Source organism: Balaenoptera physalus (genome assembly GCF_965194825.1).
Source record: "Balaenoptera physalus genome assembly, chromosome: 3".
Classification (NCBI taxonomy): Eukaryota; Metazoa; Chordata; class Mammalia; order Artiodactyla; family Balaenopteridae; genus Balaenoptera; species Balaenoptera physalus.
Window position 1 is genome coordinate 150,817,293 of NC_138890.1, and position 26,935 is coordinate 150,844,227.

At 42.2% G+C, this 26,935-nt stretch overlaps 1 protein-coding gene across 15 annotated transcripts in view; it reads right to left on the bottom strand.

Moving 5' to 3' along the window:
- The window catches only part of PDZD2 (PDZ domain containing 2), a 372,225-nt gene that overhangs the window by 21,603 nt on the left and 323,687 nt on the right, over positions 1-26,935 (bottom strand). For all 15 annotated transcript variants that reach the window (XM_082453653.1, XM_082453657.1, XM_082453656.1 and 12 more), the window contains 12 exons: positions 25,693-25,838; positions 21,926-22,045; positions 21,000-21,114; positions 18,057-18,130; positions 17,686-17,911; positions 16,755-16,872; positions 14,980-15,112; positions 10,651-10,732; positions 9,154-9,188; positions 8,278-8,425; positions 6,212-7,017; positions 1,198-1,342 (listed from right to left, as the gene is read on the bottom strand). In XM_082453653.1, coding sequence (XP_082309779.1) covers positions 1,198-1,342; positions 6,212-7,017; positions 8,278-8,425; positions 9,154-9,188; positions 10,651-10,732; positions 14,980-15,112; positions 16,755-16,872; positions 17,686-17,911; positions 18,057-18,130; positions 21,000-21,114; positions 21,926-22,045; positions 25,693-25,838 — 2,148 coding nt within the window. The remainder of the gene's footprint in view (positions 1-1,197; positions 1,343-6,211; positions 7,018-8,277; positions 8,426-9,153; positions 9,189-10,650; positions 10,733-14,979; positions 15,113-16,754; positions 16,873-17,685; positions 17,912-18,056; positions 18,131-20,999; positions 21,115-21,925; positions 22,046-25,692; positions 25,839-26,935) is intronic.

Consider the following 26,935-nt stretch of genomic DNA (forward strand, 5'->3'; position numbering starts at 1 on the left):
TTTCCTCCCAGCACTGCGACCATCTGCACTGGAACGGTGGGGAACTGAGGCACAGAGTTGTTAAGCAATGTGTCTGGGGTCACAGAGTTCACGGCCAGGGGTCAGGCCAGGAGGCTGGCTCCGTAGCCCACACAGTTACCTAAACCCTGACCTCTGGGGAGAGCACCTGGCAGCAACAAGGCTGGCTCATCAGGACACCCACGGAGACCAGACACCACTTCCCCAGGTCCCCGAGGACGGCCGGGGGCACCACAAGATTCACATCCACGGCCTCCTGTCCTTCTCTGCTCAACCTTTGTGAACTCCCTTCAGCATGACTTTCCTGCTTCTGCTGGTGCCAACCTCGGGGAAAAGTAGCAATGAGACAAAAGGAGGGGATGTAAGGCTGTTTTTCAGGTGATTCACTCGCTGAACAAACCCTAAAATGTTGCTAGCAATTTGGCTTTTGTGCAAAGTGTGTAACCTAAGAGGGTTTTTACATGGTGGCAGTCCATGACATCACCTTTCAAAATACTACTCCTTCATTTGGAAACCCCCCAGATACTCAATAATGGGAAGCACATTGGCTCAGTTACGGCACATCATGGGGTAGAAGGCCCAGCCACCTTTATAACTGATGTCGTCGGTGTAGAAGGACAGGGAGGGCTTGGTGCAGCTTCCTAACTAGAGCAGGTTACAGGTGTGCTGATAACCTGAGTCCCTGGTGCCGAGGACAGCCTGCCAGGGCCAGCGCCAGTCACGCGGGCCTGGGAGCGTCTTGCTGACCTCGGAGAGCTCCTCAGCTATTATTTTCTGTGCATACATGAGGTAAAAAAATATTAATTTTTTACTTGTCCTCCGTGGAGGTTTTTCCTGCCATTTTTCAGTACAATTGATTTCACGTAAGCAGAGTGTTGAGTTTCTGAAGGGCAGGATATGCTTCTGTTTCATCTCGTGCCTCATTCACTAAGGTACATGTCAGAAAATGGGTAAAGGCTGTGGACAGGCTGAAGACAGACACACTCGACATGGAATTAAAACTATGAATTCAGGCACAATGATCTAGTAAAGTTGTTAAATGCAGGCAGCTTTAACTGTCATTAACCTGTGTAAGATTTCTCTGCCCCTCAAAATTCTCTGCATATATCGATAACACTTTTATTAAGGTAACTTCTGCCCTCCCATCCTGAAGCTTAACAAGTGATAAAATAATCTTACCTGTCACGGGTTCTTGCCCCTGCTCGGGTGCAGCTTCAGGCGGCGTCTCTGTGGGGTGGCCAGCATCTGGGTGGGGCAGGGTACCAGCTGGCCCCCAGTCGGTGGGGACTCGTCCATCCCCAATGGTCAGCTTGCCCAGAGAGTCCTGGCATAAGGACAGCTACAAGTCACTGTCAGTGGCTTTCAGGGTTTCTGTGTCCTAAGACATCATATACAGAGAACTGGTTTGGGAAAATTCAAAGGGCCCTAGACTAGGGGCCACAAGATCCAGATTCTGGGTTTAAGGTCCAATAGAAATGTTATGGTCTTGTTGCTCTTCCTAAACCTCAGTTTTTTCAACTTTAAGATGTGGGTGATTAGGAAAATGCAAATCAAAACCACAATGAGATACTACCTCACACCCATTAGGATGGCTACAATCAAGAATACAGAAATAACAAGTGTTGGGTGAGAATGTGAAGAAATTAGAACCTCGTGCACTGTTGCTAGGAATGTAAAATGGTGTAGCCATTTCCATACTATGGAAAACAGTATGGAGATTCCTCAAAAAAATAAAAACAGAACTACCACATGATCCAGTAATCCCACTCCTGGGTGTATACCCAAAAGAATTGAAAGCAGGGTCTCAAAGAGATAGGTGTACACCCGTGTTCATAGCAGTGTTATTCACAATAGCTAAAGTGTGGAAGCAACCCAAGTGGCCGTCGATAGATGAATGGATATGCAAAATGTGTTATATACATACAATGGAATATTATTCAGCCTTATAAAGGAAGGAAATTCTGACATATGCTATAACGTGGATAAGCTTTGAGGACATTATGCTAAGCGACATAAACCAGTCACAAAAAAACCACAAATGTATGATTCCACTTATATGAGGTACACAGAGTAGTCAAAATCATAGAGACAGAAAATAGAATGGTGATTTCCAGGGGCTGGTGGGAGGGGGAAACGGGGAGTTGTCGTTTAATGGGTACAGAGTCTCCATTTTGCAAGATAAAAAGAGTTCTGGAGATGGATGGTGGTGATGGTTACACAACCTTATAAATATACTAATATCACGGAACTGTACACTTTAATGGTTAAGATGGTAAATTTTATACTCTGTGTATTTTACCACAATAAAAAAAATTAGAAAAAAGATGGGGATGATAAGACTTGCTTAAATAAAGGATAATAAGTTTTAAATAAAGGATAATTAAATGAGATAACAGTTACAACATGCAGCATACAAAAGTCTATGCAGACCCACAGACATGGAAAACAAACTTATGGTTACCAAAGGGGAAAGTGGGGAGGGGAGGGATAAATTAGGAGTTTGGGATTAACATATACACACTACTATATATAAAACAGATAACCAACAAGGACCTACTGTATAGCACAGGGACTATACTCAATATTTTGTAATAACCTATAAGGGAAAAGAATCTGAAAAAAAAATAGGTACATATGGATGTATAACTGAATCACTTTACTGTACACCTGAAACTAACACAACGTTGTAAATCAACTATACTTCAATAAAAATAAATAAATTAATTTTAAAAATAAGAAAATGAAGAAAAAAACCCACGAAAGGCTATATAGAGGTAAGGCATTATTGTTATAATGTTGCATCAAGATATCCAAGACCAGGGACTTCCATGGCGGTCCAGTGGTAAACAATCAACCTTCCAATGCAGGGGACGCGGGTTCAATCCCTAGTCGGGAAACTAAGATCCCACATGCCCCGGGGCAGCTAAGCCTGTGTGCCACTACTACTGAGCCCACGCGCGCCTCAACTAGGGAGCCTGCCTGCTGCAAACTATAGAGCCCACGTGCTCTGGAGCCCACACGCCACAACTTGAGAGAAGCCCACGTGCCACAACGAACAGTCCGCATGCCACAGCAAAAGATCCTGCGTGTCACAACTAAGACCCGACACAGCCAAAAAAAAAAAAAAACCACACAGGATGCCCAGTTAAATTTGAATAATAATAATAAAAAAAAGATATCCAAGACCAAAATCAGCTCCTCATTTTGGGAGTTAGGGAGAGGACTAAGCTGAATAAATAAAATTAACATTTCAAAATTGCACTTTAGCCAAGTGTCAATTACTTCATCTTCCTTTCTTCTATCTAATACCTACTGTAAAAAAAAAAGTTTTTAAATAGACTTGCTAAAAAGTTAAATCAGATTTATTATAAATTTACCCTCTGAGTGAAGGAGTCATAAAGTGGCCCAAAGGTGGCAGCAGAGGAAAGAGGTGAAACAGATGGAGTATCTTTTAGCTATTTTTGTAAAAAAAAAAAAATTTAGTAAAATATCAATTATCTGCTGAGGGAAATCTACAGTGTTTAACTCAGTGAATTTTCTGTTTACTAATAAGGCATAAATATAATATAAAACCAGCAGAAGAGCCTGGAACTCGATAGAGGTAGTGACTGTACAGCACTGAATGCAGCAGGTGCCACTGAACTGGACATTTTATTTTTTTACTTTTTAATAAATTTATTTATTTATTTATTTATTTATTTATTTATTTATTTATTATTTTTGGCTGTGTTGGGTCTTCATTGCTGTGCGCAGGCTTTCTCTAGTTGCGGCAAGCGGGGGCTACTCTTCGTTACGGTGCGCGGGCTTCTCTTGTTGCCAAGCACAGGCTCTAGAGCACGCAGGCTTCAGTAGTTGTGGCGCATGGGCTTAGTTGCTCCGCAGCACGTGGGATCTTCCCAAAGCAGGGATTGAACCCGTGTCCCCTGCATTGGCAGGTAGATTCTTAACCACTGTGCCACCAGGGAAGCCCTGAACTGGACACTTTAAAATGTTTAATTTTATGTTATGTGAATTTCATCTCAATTTTAAAAAGTATTCAATAAAAATAGTGGAAGACAATCCATTTGCCAAAAAAGAAAGTTTTGTTTTTTTTAAGCTTCTAATATTTGAGGGTAAATACCTTATGGCAATGTAGTCTATTTTCTTTTGCGTATATAAATAAAATAAAATTTGGGAACTAAAAATTTTGTGAGAAAAATTGAACTTCTTTTGTACAAAAGTTTTAAATGCTGCTCAAAGTTCTTACCGGGGATACTAATTCACAAGTACAAGAGCTCTTATTTTAATAGAAATAAATTATTATGAATAAAACCCCTCATTTGGCTTCATACAGTTATTCAAACCTTGTGATACTTTTAAAAAGAAGGGGTTTACCCATTAGCTGAACATTACATTTTAAACACATGTGCTGGGACTTCCCCGGTGGCGCAGTGGTTAAGACTCCATGCTCCCAGTGCAGGGGGACCGGGTTCAATCCCTGGGGTCAGGGAGCTAGATCCCATAACGCATGCCACAACTAAGAGTTCAAAAGCCACAACTGAAGAGCCCGACTGCCACAACTAAGGAGCCTGCCTGCCGCAACTAAGACCCGGCACAACCAAATGAATGAATGAATAAATAAATAAATAAATATTTTTAAAAATGACTGAACCTATGACCAAAAAGCTTTGTTAAAAAAATAATAATAATAAAATAAAACATGTGCTACTGAGAGGTAATAATTTTTTAGGAGGAGGAAAAGATATGAGTTTCTACTTTTTCTACAAGGTAAAAAAAAAATCAAAAATCCTTCTGCTTAGAATGGCTTTTATGACTTTATATTTTCTGGCTCTCTTGTATGTTTATACAAACCACTTGAACACACATCTTTATAAATATAGGAATAAGAACTGCACTTCAGAGATACTGTGTTTCTTACGAATTAAAGGTTTGTGACAACCCTGCGTCGAGCAAGTATCTTGGTGCCATTTTTCCAACAGCATCTGCTCATTTCTGTCATATTTGTCTCTGTCACATTTTGGTAATTCTTACAATATTTCAAATTTTTTCATTAGTATTATATTTGTTATGGTGATCTGTGATCAGTGATCTTTGATGAAACTATTGCAAAAAGATTATGACTCACCGAAGGCTCAGATGGTTAGCATTTTTTAGCAATAAAGTATTTTAAAGTTATTACATGTACATTATTTTTAAAGACATAATGCTATTGCACAATTAACAGACTACAGTATACTGTAAACATAACTTTCATATGCACTGGGAAGCCAAAAAGTTCATGTGACTTACTTTATTGCCATATTCACTTTATTGCAGTGGTCTGGAACTGAACCTGCATTATCTCCGAGGCATACCTGTATAGCCTTGTAAGTCATCTCAGATTCTTTGCTCAGAATGAAATTATTTATGTTGAGGAGACTGTACACAATGTTTGTTTCTCTTACTCTCTCCTTGCTAAAGTGGAGGTATGTTAAAATTTTTTTAAAAAGGTACCATTTAATAATTCTGGGCCATTCTAACATACTGGTAACCAAGTAGAAACATAAATAATATTAATGTGCATTTAATGTGGTACATTATATGTTTCTAAGTGAACGCATGCCCCTTATTTCATGTGATACTCACAACAAGGGTACGAGTAGCTATAACTATACATCATCACTGTAGAAAGTCTGAAAAAATAGGGATCAATCAGAACACTGACAGCCAGACGTAATCACCATTAACCTATATTTGATGGTCACCCCGACTCTGGGAGATGATCAGGGCAGACAGCACCATCCCTATTTTACAGTCCAGACAACTGTGGTTCAGGAAGATTCAATAACTTGCCCAAGTGACCACCAATTAGTCAGTGGAGAAGCCGGTACCAGACCCAGGGGTTTCCTTCACTGGCCTAGCACTGCCCTTCCATCATCAGCCACAGGCCCTGTGTACAGGTAAGAGAGCGATGATATCTTTTGGCCGAATGATCTCACGACTCAGTACCTAGGCACCTCCCCCCACCAACCTGGTGATGCAGTATTACCAGGCTCCCAAGCAGTTTGTGTATTGAAATGAATGGCTCTACTGAAAGATAATTCTCCAATCATTATCCTTTCTTTCAGACAGATTAACGTATGCTTTACAGCATGCTCCATACTCATTCATATAATACTCACTAGATCCCAAGTAACTAAGAGAAATCAGTTACCTTCTCCACAGTTCCTCCTGGCTGATGACCAGTCACAGCCACTTTGACGGAAGCGGCCTGGACTTTCAAGTCCGGACCACATGGGTCACTGGCTCCATTGGTCAGGTTTGCTGTTTCTGAGCTCCTGGGCCTGGCCTCAGCCTCGGGCCTCTTGTGGTGTGGGCTGACCCTGGCCACTGGTTTGTGCCTGGACCCCAGGTTGTCATTCTTCTGCTGGAGGGAACTGGGGCTGTCCGTGCTCGCCAGACTCTGGGTGCCTGATCCGGCTTTGCACTCCAACTTGGGTGAACTCCTCGATCCTGACGGTTCCTTCCTCCCCAGGCAGCCAGGGCTACCCTCGGGGGCCTCTGAAGGGACCAGCGGGTTGGCTGCACGTAAAAGGGTGTCCCCCACGCCTCCTGGGACACCCTCCTGTAAGTCCAGCGAGCTGCCAAGGAGAGGCACCGAGGAGGCCTTGCTGACCAGGGTTTTCTGGGGATGTTCCTCTCGGTTGATACCCGTGACCTTGGAAGAGGCCGCTGAGACGCATGTAGAGTCGTCCTCTGTCAGAGACCTGCTGGGACCTGAGAGGGTCCCTGGGAGGGAAATGCAGTCCCCTTCGCCATCAAACTCTTCCTCGTCGCTGGCGTCGTCATCGTAGCAGCCCACCCTCCTCTGGCGGAGGAGAGGGTTTCGGAGGACCTGTGGGCTCCCGGGAAGACTGGCTTGCCTGGCAATTGTCACCTGCTTGTGGAAGAGCCCAGAGGCCCGCTGACTTCCTAGAGACACAAGGCTGTTGGCCCTGGGTTTTCCTGGTTCCTTGTGAGCTGGTGGGGTTGGGGAAAGAAAAGCTGAATGAAACATCTTCCCATCTGGCGTGTTCTTTTAGTCTAACCCCCCTCATTACACACACGAGCATTTCCATGTTCACAAATGCCAGATACACACCTTCTGGCTACTGGACACCAGGCTGAAATGATACGCTTTCTGGGGATCTGCACAGAGCAGAGAGCTGGCTTCCCTCTCTCCTTTTCCTACTGGTCTCCCTTTTTGTTTTTTTACTTTTTAAAAATATCTTAACCTCTGGATTGTTTAACTTAAACATGTGTGCTGCCTAGAGACAGAAATGTATTAACTTGTCAACATCCGTGATGTCTAACACATTACTGGGTTCGACCTAAATGCTGCTGCCAAATATTCCTCTGTGGGAGGATGCCTGGGGACCAACGGGTCCTGCACACCTGGGCCTTCTTATCACCTGAGGTCCTTCCTTCATCTGCAAAAGTTGGGGGTGGGGCTTGATTAACGGGCACAGTGAAGCCTGAGATTACACATGATTTATAAACTCCAACCTGGGAAGGGAAGGAAAGCGTGGGCTGCTCTGCAAACTCTTCGCTTCTCCTTAAATGTAGTGAAAAATTACACGTGCTTCCGCCTTGAAACTTTTCTATCAGAGACCAGAGGAAGCACATCAACTGCTCCAAATGAGCTAGACAGGTTCTCATCTGCCTCGCCTGAGACCAGGGATTTTCTTATGCAAACATTAGAAATGAGCAAAAGGAAACCACACCGGCAGAGATGAGAGGTCAGTATGGGTCACATCAGATCATTATTTCCGATTATACTGAGAAAATAATCAATGAGGTTTTTTTTCTAAAAATCCCTATTTGATAATGTCTAAGTTCTGAATCTTTCACTCAACTGCCCTCTTCAGAAGAATTAAGGCAGGGCCTAGTGAGGGAAGGAGTTTGGCTAGGATTGCCCTAAAACATAAGGCCGTGAGGTTGCCAGCCTCGATTCGATGCCATAAATCCCAAGACTACACTGTGTAAATACCATCCAAAGGGGGGCGGTTCAGCATCCTTGAGCACTCCGGGTACAGAACGTCAGCCCAGCCCATTTACCACAGAAGTGGGGGGCCAGTCACTGAGAGTGGGCTGCATTTTCCGAGAGCAAACTCTGAATTTAGCCAGGGTGGAAAGGTGGCTTCTTCTCAACCAGAGGTGTGATTTCCAGTTCTCTTTTCGTACCCCAGCACCGTGACACATAAACCAACGCGTCGTGGAATCGGGAAAGTCATGGCTTACGGGAGGCGCCAGGCAGCTCCGCGGAGCTGCAGCAGCCACTTGCAGGGGGATCCTCATCCTCGCAGCCGGCCACCACGAAGTCAGACAGCGGGCCTGGGACACCGTGAGCGAAGTACTGGGAGAGTTCAGATTCAGAGATCAGGGAGTCCTGTTGAAGAAGGCAGTGCGGCGGGATGAGGAATTTGCACCAGAAGCAGATTATTTTAAACAGCAGTTGCAGCCTATCTTCCCGAAAACACTTTGTTCTAATCCGTGGTCACTCAAAACAGCTCTGATGGCAAACACCTACTTCTATTTACTTTAGGACGGCTAAATTAAACAATGCATTAAAAGGCAATGGCTGCCAGACCATGTTTTTAAGAAATACTTTTTTGGCTGTGATCAGAAAAGCCACAGCAGCAAAACATCAACCATCCCAGGAAAAACACTGGAGGAAGAGGTAGGAAGTAGAATGGAATTCCAAGCCACTGGGTCAGCCTATTGATGAAACAACAAAATAGGAGAGTTTGACTCCTGTTCTCTGATCCACTGGGATTTGGGAACGGCCGCCTGAGAAAGATTCCACACTCTCCTTAAAGTTGCAGGTACCCTCCCGCAAACTGACCAGGGTCCCCCTTTATTATGAAGCAGCTATTTTTCAAAGTGTAGCTTAGTTCTTTTATTTTGTTGTTCTGTTCTTTTCCTGGATGACTATTTAATAAAAGAAACACACATTTGTATACTTGTTCTCAAATGAACATTGTTGCCATTTCCTGTGTAAAGTGGCCAAAATGTCTCATGGACAGACATATGGGCTGGGGTCTGTAGTTTGACTTATGGGCTTCAGGAATTGGTTCGTGGGCCAGCTGAGCGAGGCAGCAGTGTGTCTTGACTCACCTTTTTTGCAAGAGAAGGACTCTTCAAGGGGGTACCTGTTGGGGAAGAAATTCACCATATTGTCACTGAAGCTCAAATCCTTACAAACAGGCTCACTTCCTTAACTGGAAAAGAAGGAGCCGAGCATATTAAACAAAACCTCCTTCGCTTGACTGGCACAGAGGGGCCATGTGCGTGGGTATGGACGTGCATGCAGTCTACCTAGGTACCTGATCCCCATCCTGTCCCACCTCCCAAAATTCTGCTCATGCTTCAAGCCCTCAGCTGCTGCTAACTCCATGATGATCCCAGTTGGAAGAAACTTCTTCTGAATTTCAAAAATGTTTTATACTACCCATATGCCAATTTCCATATGCACAATATAATTTAATTACAAGTGGATGCATCTCATCTCCTTCCTCGACTATTTACGTATCAGTGATCTGGCCCTGCAGGGCTTAGCACTAGGATCTAGGAAGTGCTCAGTGATATTTGATAAATGCATTGAAGGATGAATGAACAAAGGAACACCACCCAAAAAACTCATGGAAGAATGAGGGAGAGGGCTGAATATCTATTTTAGTTTTTAGTTGAAGGACAAAAAGACTCAGCATTGAGACTTTAAATTATATTCCTTGAGCAAAAAGATCTTGGGCTTGAGGATCATGGCTTAATAAAATCTTTTATAACTGACTGAGTGGATATGTTGGGATTATGAGAGGACAACCTTCAGGCAGGTCAGGAGAATGAGTTAGCTGAATAAAGAGCCCATTATGGCTATGCCTACTTTCAATAGATTAATTATGGATGTAAATAATTAGGGTATTTCATGGTTGCCAAAAAACTGTATGCCTTCCTTTGCCTCTGACAACCAGTAACTCATGCCTCAGTTTCCTCCCGACATCAATCTTAATATCAGTAATATCTTGAGTTCAGACATGTCTGCAGAGCCCCTTTAGGTTTCCACTCTACAGGAAACATTACTTTTCAAACTTGATGCAAAGTTTCATATTTTAAATTCATATAAAATTCTTACTACCTCAATCCTTCTCTGGTTGAATTTTCCACCTAAGAAGGGGGAAATCATGATTTTTTGCAGCCTCTGTTACCCTTGAGTTGAAACCTTTAATTCATATAAAGAAATCCCAGGTTTTTGGATGGATTGTACCCTGCGTCTACCAAAACAGCTGGTATTTTGGTAGCACTTCATTTCCACCTAGAACATTTCAAATGAATTGTACATAAACACCTGAAATGCTGCTAACTCATTTTTGCAAATTATCTTAAAGCAGTATAAGAAGCATGCATCGGTGGAACTTTAATACAGCATATTAAATAACTGCAGAAATCAAAAGCAGCAGCAGCAGCAAAGAGAAAGCATGGAATCTCTCTGACAGCTACTTCTGCCAAATGTGATAATTACCAAGACTCCAATAATACTGGGCAGGGGAGTGCCCCTGGGGGGAACTCAATGAGAAACTCTTCTGAATGTTGAATGAAGATGTGCAATTACAGTACCTAAGCCAGGAGAGGAATTGGCCTCTTTGCTCTCCTGATAAGTGCTGCGTGCTATCACTTCATCCATTTCCTGCTCGGAAACCTGATTGTCAGCAGAAAGCACAAATTAGATGATTTTATTTATTTATTTTTCCCCAATAAAAGTAGCTAGGACCAGAGTCAGAGGCCGGAGTGCAGATAAAGAGGAAAACTGCAGGGCCAAAGACTATGACCACCCCCTGAAGCAATAAATCAGGGCATGTAAGGTAGTATGGCTGGGTTAACGATTGCTTCAAACAATGTATTCAAAACAAGAACTTCAAAGGGTTCCCAAGTTCACAAAGCAAAGCATTCAGCTCTAGTTACCAACAACATGGCTGATATGTGCCTCTCTCTAGAACACTCACTTCTAATTCTTTTTTCCTAAACTTTATTTAAACAATTTCAAACTTAGGTGAAACTTTCAAGAGTAGCACAAGAATAGTATACTCTTCACCTAGACTCGCTATTTTTTAACATTCTGCCACATTTATACTCATGCTGCATCGTTTTACACACACACACACACACACACACAGCTATAACTTTTTACTAAACCATTTGGGAGTTAGTTACGGACATCGTGACCCTTCACCTGTAAATAATTTAGCAAGTATCTCCCAAACACAAGGACCTTCTCTTAAATAACCCTGGTACTATTATCATGTTCAGGAAATTTAACGTTGATACAAACGACCGTCTAATATACCTTTCACATTCCTAATACTATCCTTCAGAAATGCTCAGAGACACTCAGAGTGTGTCTTTAGGCTGGAAATAATTCACCGAAAGTTTGACGCCAGGCTGGGACGAGATAAGGATTTTCCTCGAGAATGCAAATCAGCACTCCACTTCTTTGATCAATGTCTTGCGAGGGGAAAAATGTCAACTGAGTTAAACAGTGTGCATGGTGATGTGACCGATTTACATTCTGGTGCAAGCTCCTTATCTGTGGTGGACCTTTAGTGGCCTGTCACCCATCAACTTCCTTGCCTAGCAATACTTTAGAGAAAAAAATGTTTTTGGTGGTGGTGGGAGGGCGCAGTGGGGCTAGGGCGGGGGTCAGGCAACCCAGGGTCCTGGTCTCACATCTATTCAGCAACCTTTAACCCCAAACAGTTCTGAGCCTTTGTCTTTCCTGGTGTTGACAATGTGAAAGAAACCAGGCCAATCCAAACCCTCAGTTAGCAGTCGTCTGATAGTTTCTTCCTGCTTAGATTTACATTATGCATTTGGGGGCAGAAAAACTACCAAACTACAAAAACTTTTCCCTTCTCAGTGCATCACAGAGGCACTCAGGGTCAGTGGGCTTCATGACTGGGGATAACTTTGACCCCTTGTTTAAGGTGAGTTCACCAGATCTCTCCACAGGATCTGTTGCTGTTGTCGTCGTCATTAATGAGTAATCCGGCAGGAGACAATCTGAAACTCCGTCTGTATCCTGCTTCCCAATATATTTCCACTTAATGCTTTTAGCATCATTGATTATTCTCGCCGAATCAATAATAGCGATGAAGTTTTCAACACGGTGATTTGATAACTATCTTTTCCTTCTATACTTATTGGTATCATGGTAAACTCATGGATTTCCCCACCCCCCATCAGTTGTTATCCGTAACTGTAATGATTCGTAGGAAGATTTTTAAAAAGCCTGATATATGCTGAACTATGAGATATTTTAAAAGACAACTATGCAACTTGTACAGTTTCTTTTTTAAAGAATATTTTAAATGTAGAATGGTCATTTTGTGTACTAAAATTACATTTAGCATAAATAATATTTGGATAAGGCAATCTGCCTTAAGAAGTAAATACATATTTACAGAAAAATACATATTTCTGTACAGGATTCAGCATGACGCTTTAACCTAACAGATAAATCATTATCACATCATAGCTTTTGTGTAACACTCTCCAGTAGTTGTCACAGGAAATAAAATATGTACACACACATGCACACAGGCACATCTCCCCGCCGCCGACATACCTTCATAAAGCAAAGAGTAATTTTGTATAATTGAGCCATTAAACAGTGGTTGCAAATTTTTCTTGATATTAGACTTTCAATATTCTCAATTATTTTTCTGAGTGGGAGAAAAATGGCTGGGGTTTGAAACAAGTGAAAGATTTCCTGGATAACTCTAATCACGCTGAAAGCCGCAAGACCAATTAATAATGAGCCTCTGTTACTTTCTTCTACTTCACGTAAGCTAGAAGCTGCCACCCGAGCAGGTCTAGATCTTAGCTTGTCTAGACCTGGAGGGTTTGAATATCCCAAACGGGCAGCCACTGCTCCAGTCATTATGAGAAACAGAAGAAAAGAAAATCCTTGTGGTATTTCTCTTGGAACAACATGAAAACTGAGGAAGCACATACATTTAGTATCAAAATGTACTACTGGCATAAAATGTTGGGATAAGTGGTACAAAAATACATTCAACGTAAAATGGAATCTTGACCAAAAGGAAAATATAGTATGATGTTACAACTAAGAACACCATGTTTACCTAGGAGGAAACACGAAATCCAGTCAAACAAATACTGAAATTTGGTTTCACTGGACACATCTCCAGCACCATCCTGACGACCATATTACTGCGGCTAGAAACATGAGTCAACCCATGCGTTCCACGGGGTCACAGACCACCAGTCCGCCAGGATTGTTATGCTTTGCACTGGAATGCCATTTTGATGTTTGATTGTACTGGCGAATTAGGCAGATGCTTTGGGCTGACATTAGGCAGACCTCCGAACAAATCATGACCTGTGTTAGGTTGGAATGGATTTTGAAGTCGGGCATGCCTGGAAGCCAACGACTGCAGACCACGGAGAACTTAATTTTCTATGTTGCCAAGGGATGTGCTGGGTCAGCCACAGCTTGTTGGGCTGCTTCCTAAGGTGAGAGGAGTGGCCATGTGGGTAGTGGAATCCAAGGGGGGACCCCGGAGGGAGGAGCTGAGACTATGAGGCAAAGTGGTGTTAAAAGTGACCCAGAGAGAGCCATGGGGACAGCAGGCGGATAAAGTAGAACAGATTCTAAGGGAAAGTCAGGACTACAGAACAGAAAGGAGAAAAATGGGGAGTGCCAAGTAGAAAAAATGGAAAAAGGTGGAGGAAGCAGGACTTGATTTTCTATTAATGATATTTATTCAAGCAGTTTTTAATGTAAGACATTTTAAAGAATGCTTGTAGACAAGAGAAAACGATCTGGGGGAGAGAAAGCAGTGGGGTTGAGTTTGAATCAGTCTGACGGCCATCGTTATTCAAGCACTGTGGTTGACATCACCTTCCCAAATCAAGGCCTGGAGTCATAGCTGGACAGCGCTTATTCGTACAGGGGAAACTGGACAACCAATGAACACCACCGAGACAGTGAAAATGACCCCATAAAGTTAATGCACTAAAGAAATCTCAGATGTGGCCCATGGGAGGACCTACCAGGTCTCCTGGCACAGAAGTCTTACTCTTAAAATGGCACAAGAGTCCATCCAGTACAGCAGCCTGGGACCACTTAGGATGTAATCAAATAATACTACAAATAATACAAAGGGGGTGGCCACATGATGGGCATGGGAAGAGCTAATGTTCTTAATAAGCATTTTGGGTTGTTGAAAGGTCAAATTTTGTAAAATACAACCTGATTACCATGTTAGAGACAGGCTAATTTTAAAAGATTTTTACCTGGAGTGCTCAAAAACAACAAAAATTAGCACTCGAAGTGGGTTGAGTTGAACTTGCTAAAGTGTCCTGTGGTTAGCTTAAAAAATTAAAAGCAATCGCATAAGTAGAAGAGATACAACCAAGTAAATAGCAGAGGCCAACGATACGGGGGCTATGATTATCTGCAAGTTAGTATGGGCCAACTCTGTGATATTGATGCTGAAAGAAAATTAGTGGGCTCTTAAGCCTTAATTACACGAGTATTTTGCTCAGGTCAAGGATGGCCTGGACAGATCACCTAGTTTACTGCTCTCAGATTTTCTGGATGTAGAAACCCAAAGAGGTTAAGTATCTCACCAGGAATCAAACAATCAGCTGGGGGTTACTCAGAACCAGCACAATTTTTAAATTCACCAATCATATTGTCAACCTTTTCTAATAAAATTTTCTGAGTGTGGAGACGAAGAAGTCCAGATCAATGATTCATTTCCCACGTGTATCACTTACCTTGGTCACTGTGTGGCCACAGGCTGATTCCCATCCCCAGCTGGGTGAACTGTCTCATCAAAGAGTAGGCATAGGAACATGTGTGTCATTGCTACTGGACAAATAGCTGTCTTCCCATACTCAGGAGAGTATGAAATACTTCACCTTTGGATTAGGGTGCCGGCCGATGACCAGGCGAACGGGTCCTGGGGGGCATTTGCTCAAGATGGCGTGGACTTTGCTCAAAGCAGCATGGCGGACGTTGACTGAGTTCACTTCCAGGATTTGATCTCCGCGGCTAGGGAGGCAACATGATCAACTCTCTGCGGTAACAGTTAGCTTTTTACAAGATTTCCTTCTGGGAGAGGTTTAGAATACGAAATCTTTTCTGAATACTTTAACAAAGCAAATGACATCCTTTCATCTTTGCATACGTATAAAAAAGCAACACAGTCATAAACACATTAGGTTTTAAACTGACAAAGACCATTGCGCATATCTCTCTGCATTTTCAGAAGTAGTAAAGTTAAATAAAATTGATAATAAGGACAACAATGAAGGCTACCATTTCTTGAACACATAGTATATGCCAGGCACTATACAGAGAGATTTACATAACAATGCTTTGAATAGGTATTATTATTCCCATTATGTAGATAAAGCCACAGGTTCAGAGAGGTCACCCAGATGTCACACACTGTTGATCTCAGGTCTGTCTACCTTTTGATCATCAAGTGACAGTCCCTCGACCACCATCAGTTTCTTTTTCCCTACCATCTTGAAATGATTATTGTAATATAATTTAAGAAGGAAATATCTGAAGCTCAAAGGTTACCCAAGAATTTGTAAAAACGTTTCAAATTTGAACAAATGAGAAATTGGGGACAAGATGCCCATTTTGACTTGAAATTATAGGGAGAGAACTCAGTACGAGAGAACAAAGACTCTTTATGTGGGGTTTGAAGAATGTTCATTTGGCAGGCTCCAGACATATGGAACCATTCAAGAAAGAAACATCATCTTGGGATGTCATTAGAGGATTTTTTTTCCTTGGGTTCTAAAAGTATATTTTCTTTAATGTACTTTGGATGATTTGCTAAATTTTTTTTGGTATGGAAATTCACTCTGATGATTAACTAAAAACATAATATAATCTATTAACAGCGCCCCAAAATGGCAACCTCAAGGAATGTCATTTTGACAATTCCTCAACTGCTCAAGGACTTAGAAACTTCGAGGGGAGAAAGATGATACTGTCTGCACAGAGTGCTTCGTGCAATACGTGTACATTCTTGTGAAGTTTAGGTGGGCACAGACCCATTGCAATTACTATATAATAGAATACCTAAACCTCTCTTGTATAAACAGAATACCCAATCTACAACTCAACTAGCCGAACTGAGAAATCAGACATGTGGTGATTTCAGACAGTAAGCATCTAGACATCACCTCTTAAAATGGAACAAAACAACAGGAAAGGTTCAGGAGATTGTACTTAATAATAAAGGCCTCCTGTTCAAGGGCATGATTTCAGGACTCTCTTGTATCCAGTGATTCTGAACTGTTTTGAGAAGTTCCCAGTATCTCATATGAATTTTACATAAATGAATATAAAAGTGAAAGAAAATATTTGGATAACCATAGATATCTATAGAGAGTTGTATTGTGTCAGGTTTCTGAGACTGAACTTCTGAGTCCAAATAGAACAAAATTGGTAGGGAAAGCCAAGATCCAGAGTTCTTGAATTCAACCAAATTTCATTTATATTATCTTTTCATCTTTGGAGATGTTTTTGATTGTAATCCTGGCTATATGACTGCAGATAATACAAACATTTAGAATCCCACAGGGGAATGTAATAGGGCAGGTATCTTACATATGTATGTATTTGCATATTCACAAACACACCAGAACTCTAAACTTTCAGGTTTACAACCAACCTCAGATTGCTCTCCATCTTGGCCACAGATCCTGGGGCAAGGCTGTGAATGTAGATGCCCGGAGGGCTGTTTTCTAGGGCCAGGCAGCAGGCACCAATGCCTAATCCAACTCTGGGCTCTGTGGGAGGCATCATTGAAAGAAAACAAAATTAAAAACAACAACAACAAAAAACTGGAAAGCAGTATTAAGTGATTTGAAACGGCATTAATGTATATGTTGACCAATAACCATTTATTTTTGGACCAGACTCAGAATACAAATTTTGCTTTTCTTTGTCAATAGGGCCATATTCTGTTAATGAGTCCATGGCAGAACCAGGGGCTAACTACGGACTGTGAATTACTCAATGGTCCATTCTCTTCTTAGTCTAAAGAGCCTCCTCGAAGCTGTTTTTGGAAATAGGCAGAGTCCAAGTAATATTTTCTATTCTGGATACACAACTTTAGGTTTTCTTTCGCCTCTCTTTTTAGCAACTAATCTCTTGGTTATTTAATTGCTCACCATATTTCTATAGCTGGTGGGGAGGAAAAGGAGACAAAGATTAAAAGTGATAACATTTGGTGTCACCCAGGACTTTCAGTTACTGGTGTTAACTGTATTCTTGACTATATTCTTCATTCTTTAAAATGTTTTATTAGCCCTAGAATTAAGCTAGTCAGTGATGTTTTTCACATGAGTCTCTGACACACCGTGATTCATCTGGAGAGAGCTTAAAAAATTGTGCTACTGGTAACTTTCCTTCACTTTAGTAAAATGACTAAAATCTCTACTTTTGCTTCCACTGTCCATTTAGAGAATAACATATGTTGTTGGTAGCAGAGTGTTCCAAAGGAGCAATTCATAGAAAAAAATACAAAAAATTAACCTAAGAACAGATTACAAATTATTATTTGAGAGAATGTAACAAAAGTGAGGAAGAGCTGGTATCACCTTTGTTGAGGGTCACTTCCATGACAATTCTGTCCTTTGGCCCGGGGGTCTTTCGTCCCAGGGACGAAGAACTGCCTTCATCGGCACCCACCGCTGAGGTTCCCCCACTGGCGTTGAAGTTTGGGGAGCTGGATCTGCTCATGTGTGTGGGCGTGGAGCAGGGTGTGAGGCTCGGGCTCAGTAACTTGGTGCGTACTGTTAAGACAAATAATCCACTCCGGATTTGCTGAAAAAACAAGAAGAAAGAAGGGCTAAAACATTCAGGCTGTCCTTTTATCAAAGGGTGGAAAAAAAAAAAATCACCAAACCCAAACCAGAAGGAAATAAAGAAAAACAAAGAAGGTAAAGGAGATCAGTAAGAATGTCATTACCTTAAAGGTATGAATGGCTTCTTGAAACGTCAAGCCCTTGATTGGTATTCCATTTACATCTAGGATTTCATCCCCTAGTAACCAAATTTGAGAATTACATTAACATCAAGTTTTTGTTTACTGGAATCTGCTTGGTCAGTACTAGAATAAGATACCATATGGTCCCTGACTTACAACTCTATAAGATGAATTTTATTGTTCCAATCTATTTTCATTAGCTTAGTTCCAAGGAATGTCACAAAATGGGACAATAAATGACAATGCATATTCTTTTGCAGTAATTCTATATTTCCATCTTTAACTAAAACAACTGTGGGAAGCATCAAGATCTTATTCTCTAGCCACTGCCAAGTCTGATAATAGATGTTCTACATTTAGAGATCAAACTACAAAAACTGAATTCCTAGTCTTTTCTTATAGTCTTTGTTTTACAACTTAAACCCACTGGCAGTGAAGCACAAACACACGTAACATGTGAGAAGCCTTGCCTATATTTGCAGAAAGACATGGCATGTGAAAAATGGTTTAAATGACAGAGACAAAAAAACTCGTGAGATATTATTTAGGAGTGGCAGCCCCACGTCTACATCCAGCCCCGTAGTCTAGATGCCTGGTCTTTCTGATGGTGTTCAAGGTTCTCAGTCATTAAGCTGGCTAGTTATTATACGCTTCTATCTAAGAGATTACTGTAGACTAATATCAAATTGCTTTCTCTCTCTCCCTCGCTCTCTTTCTCTCTTCTCTCTCAAACTATCCTGGACTCATCTTCAACTCCAAGAAGGCATAGGTTATTTTTCAAGTTGTTGATAGTGTCTGCTGGGAACATAAAAGAACTTGGACATCCTGTTGACTTAACAGAGCTAGTTTCCGGTTTTGTACTCTTGTGACATGGTCTGTTTTTGGGAATAGCAGTTCATCAAAAACACTACAAAGATGTGCAAGAGAGAAGAATAGATGAACCTTGCACAGCAGTATGGTACAGAAGAGGAACTCTCTTTACTTACAACAATGTACAAAGCAGCCTAAGAACACACATTTTCTCCTCTCATGAACAGCCAATCCCAGGAGCACGTGGGGTATTCCATTAAAGGAACCCTGTATATGAGTTTAAAAAGGTAGCTGTACCCCACCCATTTGTTATGTGCCTTCTCTTTAATGCAATTACAGAAGTTGTAAAATAAGTGAAATAATCTGTTTAAAAATCACCTGGTATAACCAATTACTCAACTAGGCGAGGTTTTTGGTTTGTTTCCACCTGGGAAAAGGGTGGAAACATTAACATAATGGCTCATGCTCTTAAAAATCTTTGCAAGATTACTTAAAATACAGATCATTCAACAGGTTGAAAATCCATTCTGATGACTTCTATTTATTGTAAGTGAATACATATGAAAATACAGTATTTAGGAGAAGCAAGTGCTGTTAACCTCTCCTATCGATTTTTTTTTTCCCTCCACTTTGTTCCATTCTACTGGCATTGCAGGATGAATTTCAATCAAGTGAACACATGGCACATCCATTATAAAAATGCTTGGCTAAAATTTTACATTGTTGTGAAACTAGACACAAACACCACCTGGGAGTTAACCCTTCCTCTGAGACAGAAATAAATATTCTGCCATCAAAATATTAAGCCTGGGCTTCCCTAGTGGCACAGTGGTTAAGAATCCGCCTGCCAACGCAGGGGACACGGGTTCGAGCCCTGGTCCGGGAAGATCCCGCATGCTGCGGAGCAACTAAGCCCGTGCGCCACAACTACTGAGCCTGCGCTCTAGAGCCTCTGAGCCACAACTACTGAGCCCACGTGCCACAACTATTGAAGCCCCGTGCCTAGAGCCCGTGCTCCACAACAAGAGAAGCCATCACAATGAGAAGCCCACACACCCCAACAAAGAGTAGCCCACGCTCACCGCAACTAGAGAAAGCCCACGAGCAGCAACAAAGACCCAACGCAGCCAAAAATAAATTAATTAATTAAAAAAAAATTAAGCCCGGCCACGGATTATCGTTAGCACACAGGCTTCTGGGATTGCTCTACCTACAAAAAAGGAGGCTCCAATTCACTCTTAATCAGTTTTAAGAAAATAAGCTGGTTAAACACAACAGCACCTATCTTTGGACCAATTGAACTGAACAGTCACAGCATTTTTGAAGGTAACTAGAAATAGTGTGATTCAATCATTCCATGCAGGAAGTATGGAAAAAGGAGGAGAAAAATCAGGATTCATGAACAAGTTCTGGGGATCTGAAGTACACCATGGGGCCTATAGTTAACAAGACTGTTATATACTTGAAAATTGCTAAGAGAGTAGATGTTAAATGTTCTCACCACACGAGCACACAAAAGGTCATTATGTGAGGTGACGGAGGTGCTCACTAACCTTGTCTGGCAACCATTTTGCAATATATGTGTGTCAAATCATGTTGTACACCTTCAATACACACAGTTTATCAATTATATCTCAATAAAGCTGGGAGCAAAAAAGTGCTTGTCTAGTATGTTTACATGTGTGCAAAATGGTAGGTGCTACGGAGCATGTAAAAGATGTTTCTGTACTCCAGCCCCGAAGCAAGAATGCACTGCAAACTCTCAGGAATTTTCAAGGCAAGGAACACAATCAAAGACCCAGGGGACAAGACACATTTAAAGACCCAAATAAAAATATCAAGCCACTTCTCACATAATGTCTCATTTAATCCTCACAAGAACTCCTCAAGGTAGGTATTAATATCCCAAGTTTACAGCAGAGGAAAGTGAAGCTCAGGTTCTATCAATTGTCCAAGGTCATGATGTAGTAAGTGCTGGATTCAGCCCAGGTCTACCTGACTACCAAGCCCACAGACTTAGCTGCTGTGCCATTTGCTTCACATCTTGCACGGAGGCAGATTCTCCTGGAATCAAAGCTCACTTGCACTGAGGACCACCAAGAGGCCTTCTCCTACCTTCTTTAAGCCTTCCGTCCTCTGCAGCTGATCCATTTGGGAAAATGGTCTTGACAAAAATCCCCATCTGTCCTCGAATGCAGTCTCGACCTCCAGCAATGCTAAAGCCAAGGCCCTACACGCAAAGGAGGTAGGGGTCCAGGTTGTCAGTGTGGTATTTAACTAAGGGCATCCTTTCCCACTGCAGTATTTCACTGAGGGCACCCTTCTCATTGTAGTATTTAACTGAGGTGTCCTTCCCAAACAGGCTCAGAGTTAAGCTAACTAGCTGTAAAGTTAAATTTGTGTTCCCTTCACCATTTCCCTCCTCAGATCAATTTGCATTGCGCTAGCTATGCATTACATTAAAGGGTGAAAATTTTAAGTAAACATATGAAATTGCCTAGATTTGACAATCTTTGATCTCCAAAGATGTCAATTTCACATGGATCAACTAACAGCTCATGAGAGTCATTTCACACTGCAGGTGCCATATTTGTTTTATTCTTTTGTTTTTGTATAATATCAAAATGGATATTTTGATATTTGTATAATATCAAATTATTTATACTATTCCTCTTATAATAATGGCAATGCCATGAAATTCATTCAAAAGGATAACTGGGATTAGTCTCTGAAGCTGCAGGGTCTGACTTTCTTTCAATAGTGGTAAAAGTTGGGGCATTTACCCCATCCTTGATTGTGCCCTAGCTGCCAGGCGGTGACTCCTGAAATCATAAGGGCAAATATGGTATGATGTCACTTGGAGGCCCACAGGAAAGGATGCCAGGGAATCCAATCAAATCCACCCAAAGACCACTTAATCTATTCTTCTTTATACATTTTACTTTTTATTTCATGTAAAAACAACACTAAAAAGTAACCATTTAAAACATATATGCTAACATTTACCTGGAGAGCAAAACAATGTACAGAAAGGAGCTCACCTTGCCTTTTTCTTTGTACAGCCCAATGATAGAGATGACCGATGGCCGAATGAGTCTCCAAGGAGATTCCACCTGAGTAGCGCTTAGCGAGCGAGTGGACTTCTTCACAATGTGGTATTCCTAGAAGTCGGCACATGAGGTCAGAGGTAGTCTCACTCATCCTGCTGTGGACTCTGGCATAAAAATATACTCAGATTTGGAAAACCTCAGTTGTCTTTTGTGTTAGACAGCCATTGCCCTCTGGTCCATATCTGGTCCAGTGGCTTAAATAAAGTTTATCATAAAGAACATTGAAGGAACAGCCCCAACTGTCACTGACTGTCATGCTTTCTTCCCCCCACATAAAGAACTGCTTGGCAACCACCTGGGGCTGCTCTTTCCTTGACCCTACTCCACAGATCCTACTTCTCGCCTTCTGGATTGGAGTTAGGAACCGGAAACCGAGAGGCCTCGGAGATACAGAATGACCATCCTCTGCTCAGGTTCTCCCTTGGAAGTCACCCTCGCCCCACCCCAAGTTCACAATCATGGTTAGAAAGTATCTCACCATTTTAAGCTTAATTCACTCACTCAAAACTCAGCAATCCCTTGTTTCTTATAAAGCCCAAACCGCAAACCCAGACAACTGTTATTTAGTATAAAAGATCCCGCTGAGAGACTGCAGCAGCTTTAGTTCTAATCCCTCACATTTGGAAAATAAAATACTTTCCCACAAGCCACACTTTCCCTTCCTGGCACACAGCAGCTCAAAATCTCGATCTCTTTTTCCTGTCCATCACCCACCATATCCATGTGCGTAAGCAGGGTGCACTATTTATAACAAGAGACTGAACGAATCTCTTGCTAAAGCATTGTGACAATCTAGCTCCTTGCTATTCTTTTTTTTTTTTTTAAATTTATTTAATTTATTTATTTATTTTTGGCTGTGTTGGGTCTTCGTTACTGCATGCAGGCTATCTCTAGTTGTGGCGAGCAGGGGCTACTCTTCGTTGAGGTGCACAGGCTTCTCATTGCGGTGGCTTCTCTTGTTGAGGAGCATGGGCTCTAGGCACGCAGGCTTCAGTAGTTGTGGTATGTGGGTTCAGTAGTTGTGGCTCATGGGCTCTAGAGCGCAGGCTCAGTAGTTGTGGTGCACGGGCTTAGTTGCTCTGCGGCACATGGGATCTTCCCAGACCAGGGCTCGAACCCGTGTCTCCTGCATTGGCAGGCGGATTCTTAACCACTGCGCCACCAGGGAAGCCCTGCTATTCTTCTTAGAATAATAAATTGCTTAAATGACACAGATATTCTAGCATAAACAAAAAAATCATTTCATGTTTAATACGAGAAAAGAGACACTAGAAAATAGTTTATCCTTAATTAGCATATTCTACATTCAAAGTTAGAAATGAGATATCTGCTAATGATATTTTCGTATTCTTGGCAACTTAGAACAATTGTATTTTGCTGTTTTACAAAATTATCTGTCAGCCATGTTGGCCTCCAAGACTCTGATTCATTAAAAAAATGACATTGGCTTGGCCAGGTTACCACCCTTTTACCAAAACCATCATGGAAATAGCCAGACATAGCTCTCAAATACAGAGGTTCATGTGCAGACTCATAGGGGAACTCTTTCTCTGATCACCAACCTCCAGCAGCACCTCATTCCATCTCCCCTTTGGCAACCAGAGGCCAGCATGCTTCACTGTTCTCCTGAAGAGTTTCAGGGGTCCCACTACATTTTTAGACCTCCGTTGTCCAATATGGCAGCCACTAGCCACCCGTGGCTATCTATATTTAAATTAAGATGAATTAAAATAAAAAATGCACTACTCAGTTTCACTAGCCACTTTTCATGTGCTTAAAAGACACATGTGGCTACCATATTGGGCAGTACAGACATAAAACATTTCCATCACTGCAGAAAGCTTTACTGGATAGCTCTATTCTAGACAATACTTTTTAGTGGAGGGAGAGAAGAAAGAAAGAAAGAAAAAGAAAGAAAGAGAAAGAAAGAAAGAAGGAAGGAAAGAAAGAAAGAAAGAAAGAAAGAAAGAAAGAAAGAAAGAAAGAAAGAAAGAAAGAAAGAAAGAAAGAAAGAAAGAAGGAAGGAAGGAAAGAAAGAGAGAGAAAGAAAGAAAGAAAGAGAGAGAAAGAAAGAAAGAAAAGAAAGGAGGGAGGGAGGGAGGAAGAAAGAAAGAAAGAAAAAAGAAAGAAAGAAAGAAAATAAAAGAAAGGAGGGAGGGAGGGAGGAAGGAAGGAAGGTGACTCCTGGGAGGAAAAAAAAAGGCAGAAAATAAGAGAAGACAAGGGAAAGAACAACTTGAAGAGGAAAAAAAAAAGTTTCTTCTTTAAAATCTTCACTAGCCTGTGCTTCCTGGTTCCTAGAAGCCTGGTTAGAAGCAATAGGTATTCCTGGGCTATAAATACGGTCAGGTTTCCTCAGCAGGTCAGTTAGGAAATCAGCACCTCAATGCTGGACATCCTTGGCCATGATGGCAGCAGATCCGCTCTCACCTTCCTCATTAACTAAAATCGTCTGATAACGCGGCTCTCCTACAACTTCTTGATCTCCCCCCTGCCTCTGTTGATCCAATTGGATCATTCTGCACAGGCCACAGACTTGTCTCCAGACACGGGTCTGGAGGAGTTCTAACCAGGCCCTATGCAAGTTTTTTGCTCTGCTTTTGCTCGGTGCCCCAATTCAAGTTGCCATTGGGGGGACTGAACACAAGACAGCCTAATCAGCAGCTGCCTCTGAAACACGGGCACTTTTTAATTTTATTGGTCAGGCAAAAGTCCCTGCACAGGGATTCTGGTGCATCGCTTGGAGCCAAATACTCAGCCTCTTTGGGATTCTGTTGTCCTATCTGTAAAAAGGTGAGACACAAAAAGCAAGGGCCCAACCCGGATGCCCTGAGGCAGGTCTTTTAGAACTCAACTATCTGAGTCCCCACGCACTTACAGGTGTCACTACTGCCACACCCTCCTCCTCCCTCTCCACTTCACTGCAGGCCTGGGGACAAGATGCCAGTGACTCCTCTTGAGCGCTCTGGCCGATGGTGCCAGGACTCAAAGACACTCCACAAGTTCCCCGGAGACTGAGCCTGCCTCCAACTGGGTTATGAGATGTCTACCCAGTTTCTACTGGGTTGAGGATGACGGAATTGAGGGGGAGCCCCTGCGCAGGGTTATGGAGCCCCGAGCTCTGGTGGGGACGGGCCCTGGAATATTAACATCCCCACCTTCCTCAGCCCTCTCGCAGCCTCTTCTGACCTTGGCTGCTTGAGTCATTACTGTATAACAGGTAGGATCCCAGGCACAGCATAGGCACACCCCACCGCCTCCCTCCCTCACACGTCCCCACACCCACCCACCCACCAGGCTATGCTGACACACGACACACCCACTAAACAAGAGATGGTGGTTCTCGCCACAGACCGTGAGGCGCCATTGTCTCCTGGCAGTTAAAAGCAGCTCTCGTTTCCAAAACACACAGTAGAAAGAGGATCAAGGTTTTTTTTCTTCTCTTCTATTTTCAAATATTAGGCTGACTACTTCCTTCTAGCCTCCCTGGACAGATCTCACTGACTATGCTATATCTCTAGTCCTGAACACCCTTGGCCCTCACAGACGGACAGGCCTTCAGAACACGGAAGCTCCTGCTGGTCTCCGAGAGAATAAAAGAAAACCTGGAGACCCAGGGCTGGAAACATGCTCTTCCATCCCTAACCAAGTAGCTGTGACTGGATAAGGAAGCCAGGGGCTCCACGGTGCTGCACTACCTGTGCTGTGCCCGTCGAGTCCAGGAGCTGGGGGAGAGAGTGCTTCCGGCCATCTCGGGAGACCTCCAACATCCTGGCCCGGGGGTCCCCATTTCTCAGCATCAGCTCATTATATTCTTCAACAGACTCTAGACGGTGCACACCCCCTTGAAAAAACAGAGGGAAAACATGACTTGATATAGAATGAAGAGAATCCTAAGAGCATGCATAGGTATAAACTTGTTGATTTCCACCCACATTCATGGTTGCTCAGACGGCCTGGTGTTCAATACTTCAATACTTTCAAAGCACCCAGCTCACTGCACTCTACCATCAAGCTCTGCGTAAGCTTGGTGCGTGCTGAGGCCATAATGCCAGACTCTGAAGAAAGTGCTCATTTTTGAAGTGAACAGCTTCAAAAAGGGGCAGTGTATATGTTTCATCCAAGTAAGATGTAGCTGTGGTTGATAAGGCAATAAACAATAGTGAGAATGCTATCAGTAGATGACTTCTTAGTGCTGGAGGAATATCACTTTGTGGCTGGTACAGTTCCATGATTGGTGGATGCCTTTTTCCATGTATAGCAATGACTACTGAAACAAACTTTTAGTTAAAGTATAACAACTTACAGAAATGGGCAGAAATCATTAAGTGTACATACAGTTCCATGAAATTTCACAAAATGAATATGCCAATAACCAACATCCAGACTAAGACACAGAATATTACCAGATCCCCAAATCCCCTTTTGGGCCACTAACCCCCTCACCCGAGGGTAACCATTATCCCAGCTTCTAACACCACAGATCACTCTTGCCTATTTTCAAACTTGATATAAATGAACACATACAATATGTTTGTTTTGGTATCTGGCTCCTCGTTCTTAGTATTTGTGAAATTCCATCATGTTGCTGCATTCCAATGGTTTGTTCATCTCCTTTCTGCATGCTATTTCATTGTATAAACACAGCACAATCTATTTATCCATTCTATTGCTGATGGACATTTGATTTGTTTCCAGTTTCAGATCTAGAATAAGGGTCAGCAAACTTTTTCTGTAAAGGCCAGATAGTAAATGTTTTAGGCTTTATGAGTCACAAATGGTCTCAGTCACACGTTCTTTAAAATTTTTTTTACAATGCGCTAAAAACGTAGAAAGCATTTCTATCTGTGGGCCATACAAATACAGCTGTGGGCAGAAGCTTGCTGACCCCGATCTAGAATATACTGTTACTGGACATTGTGTGACGTACCTGTTGGATGT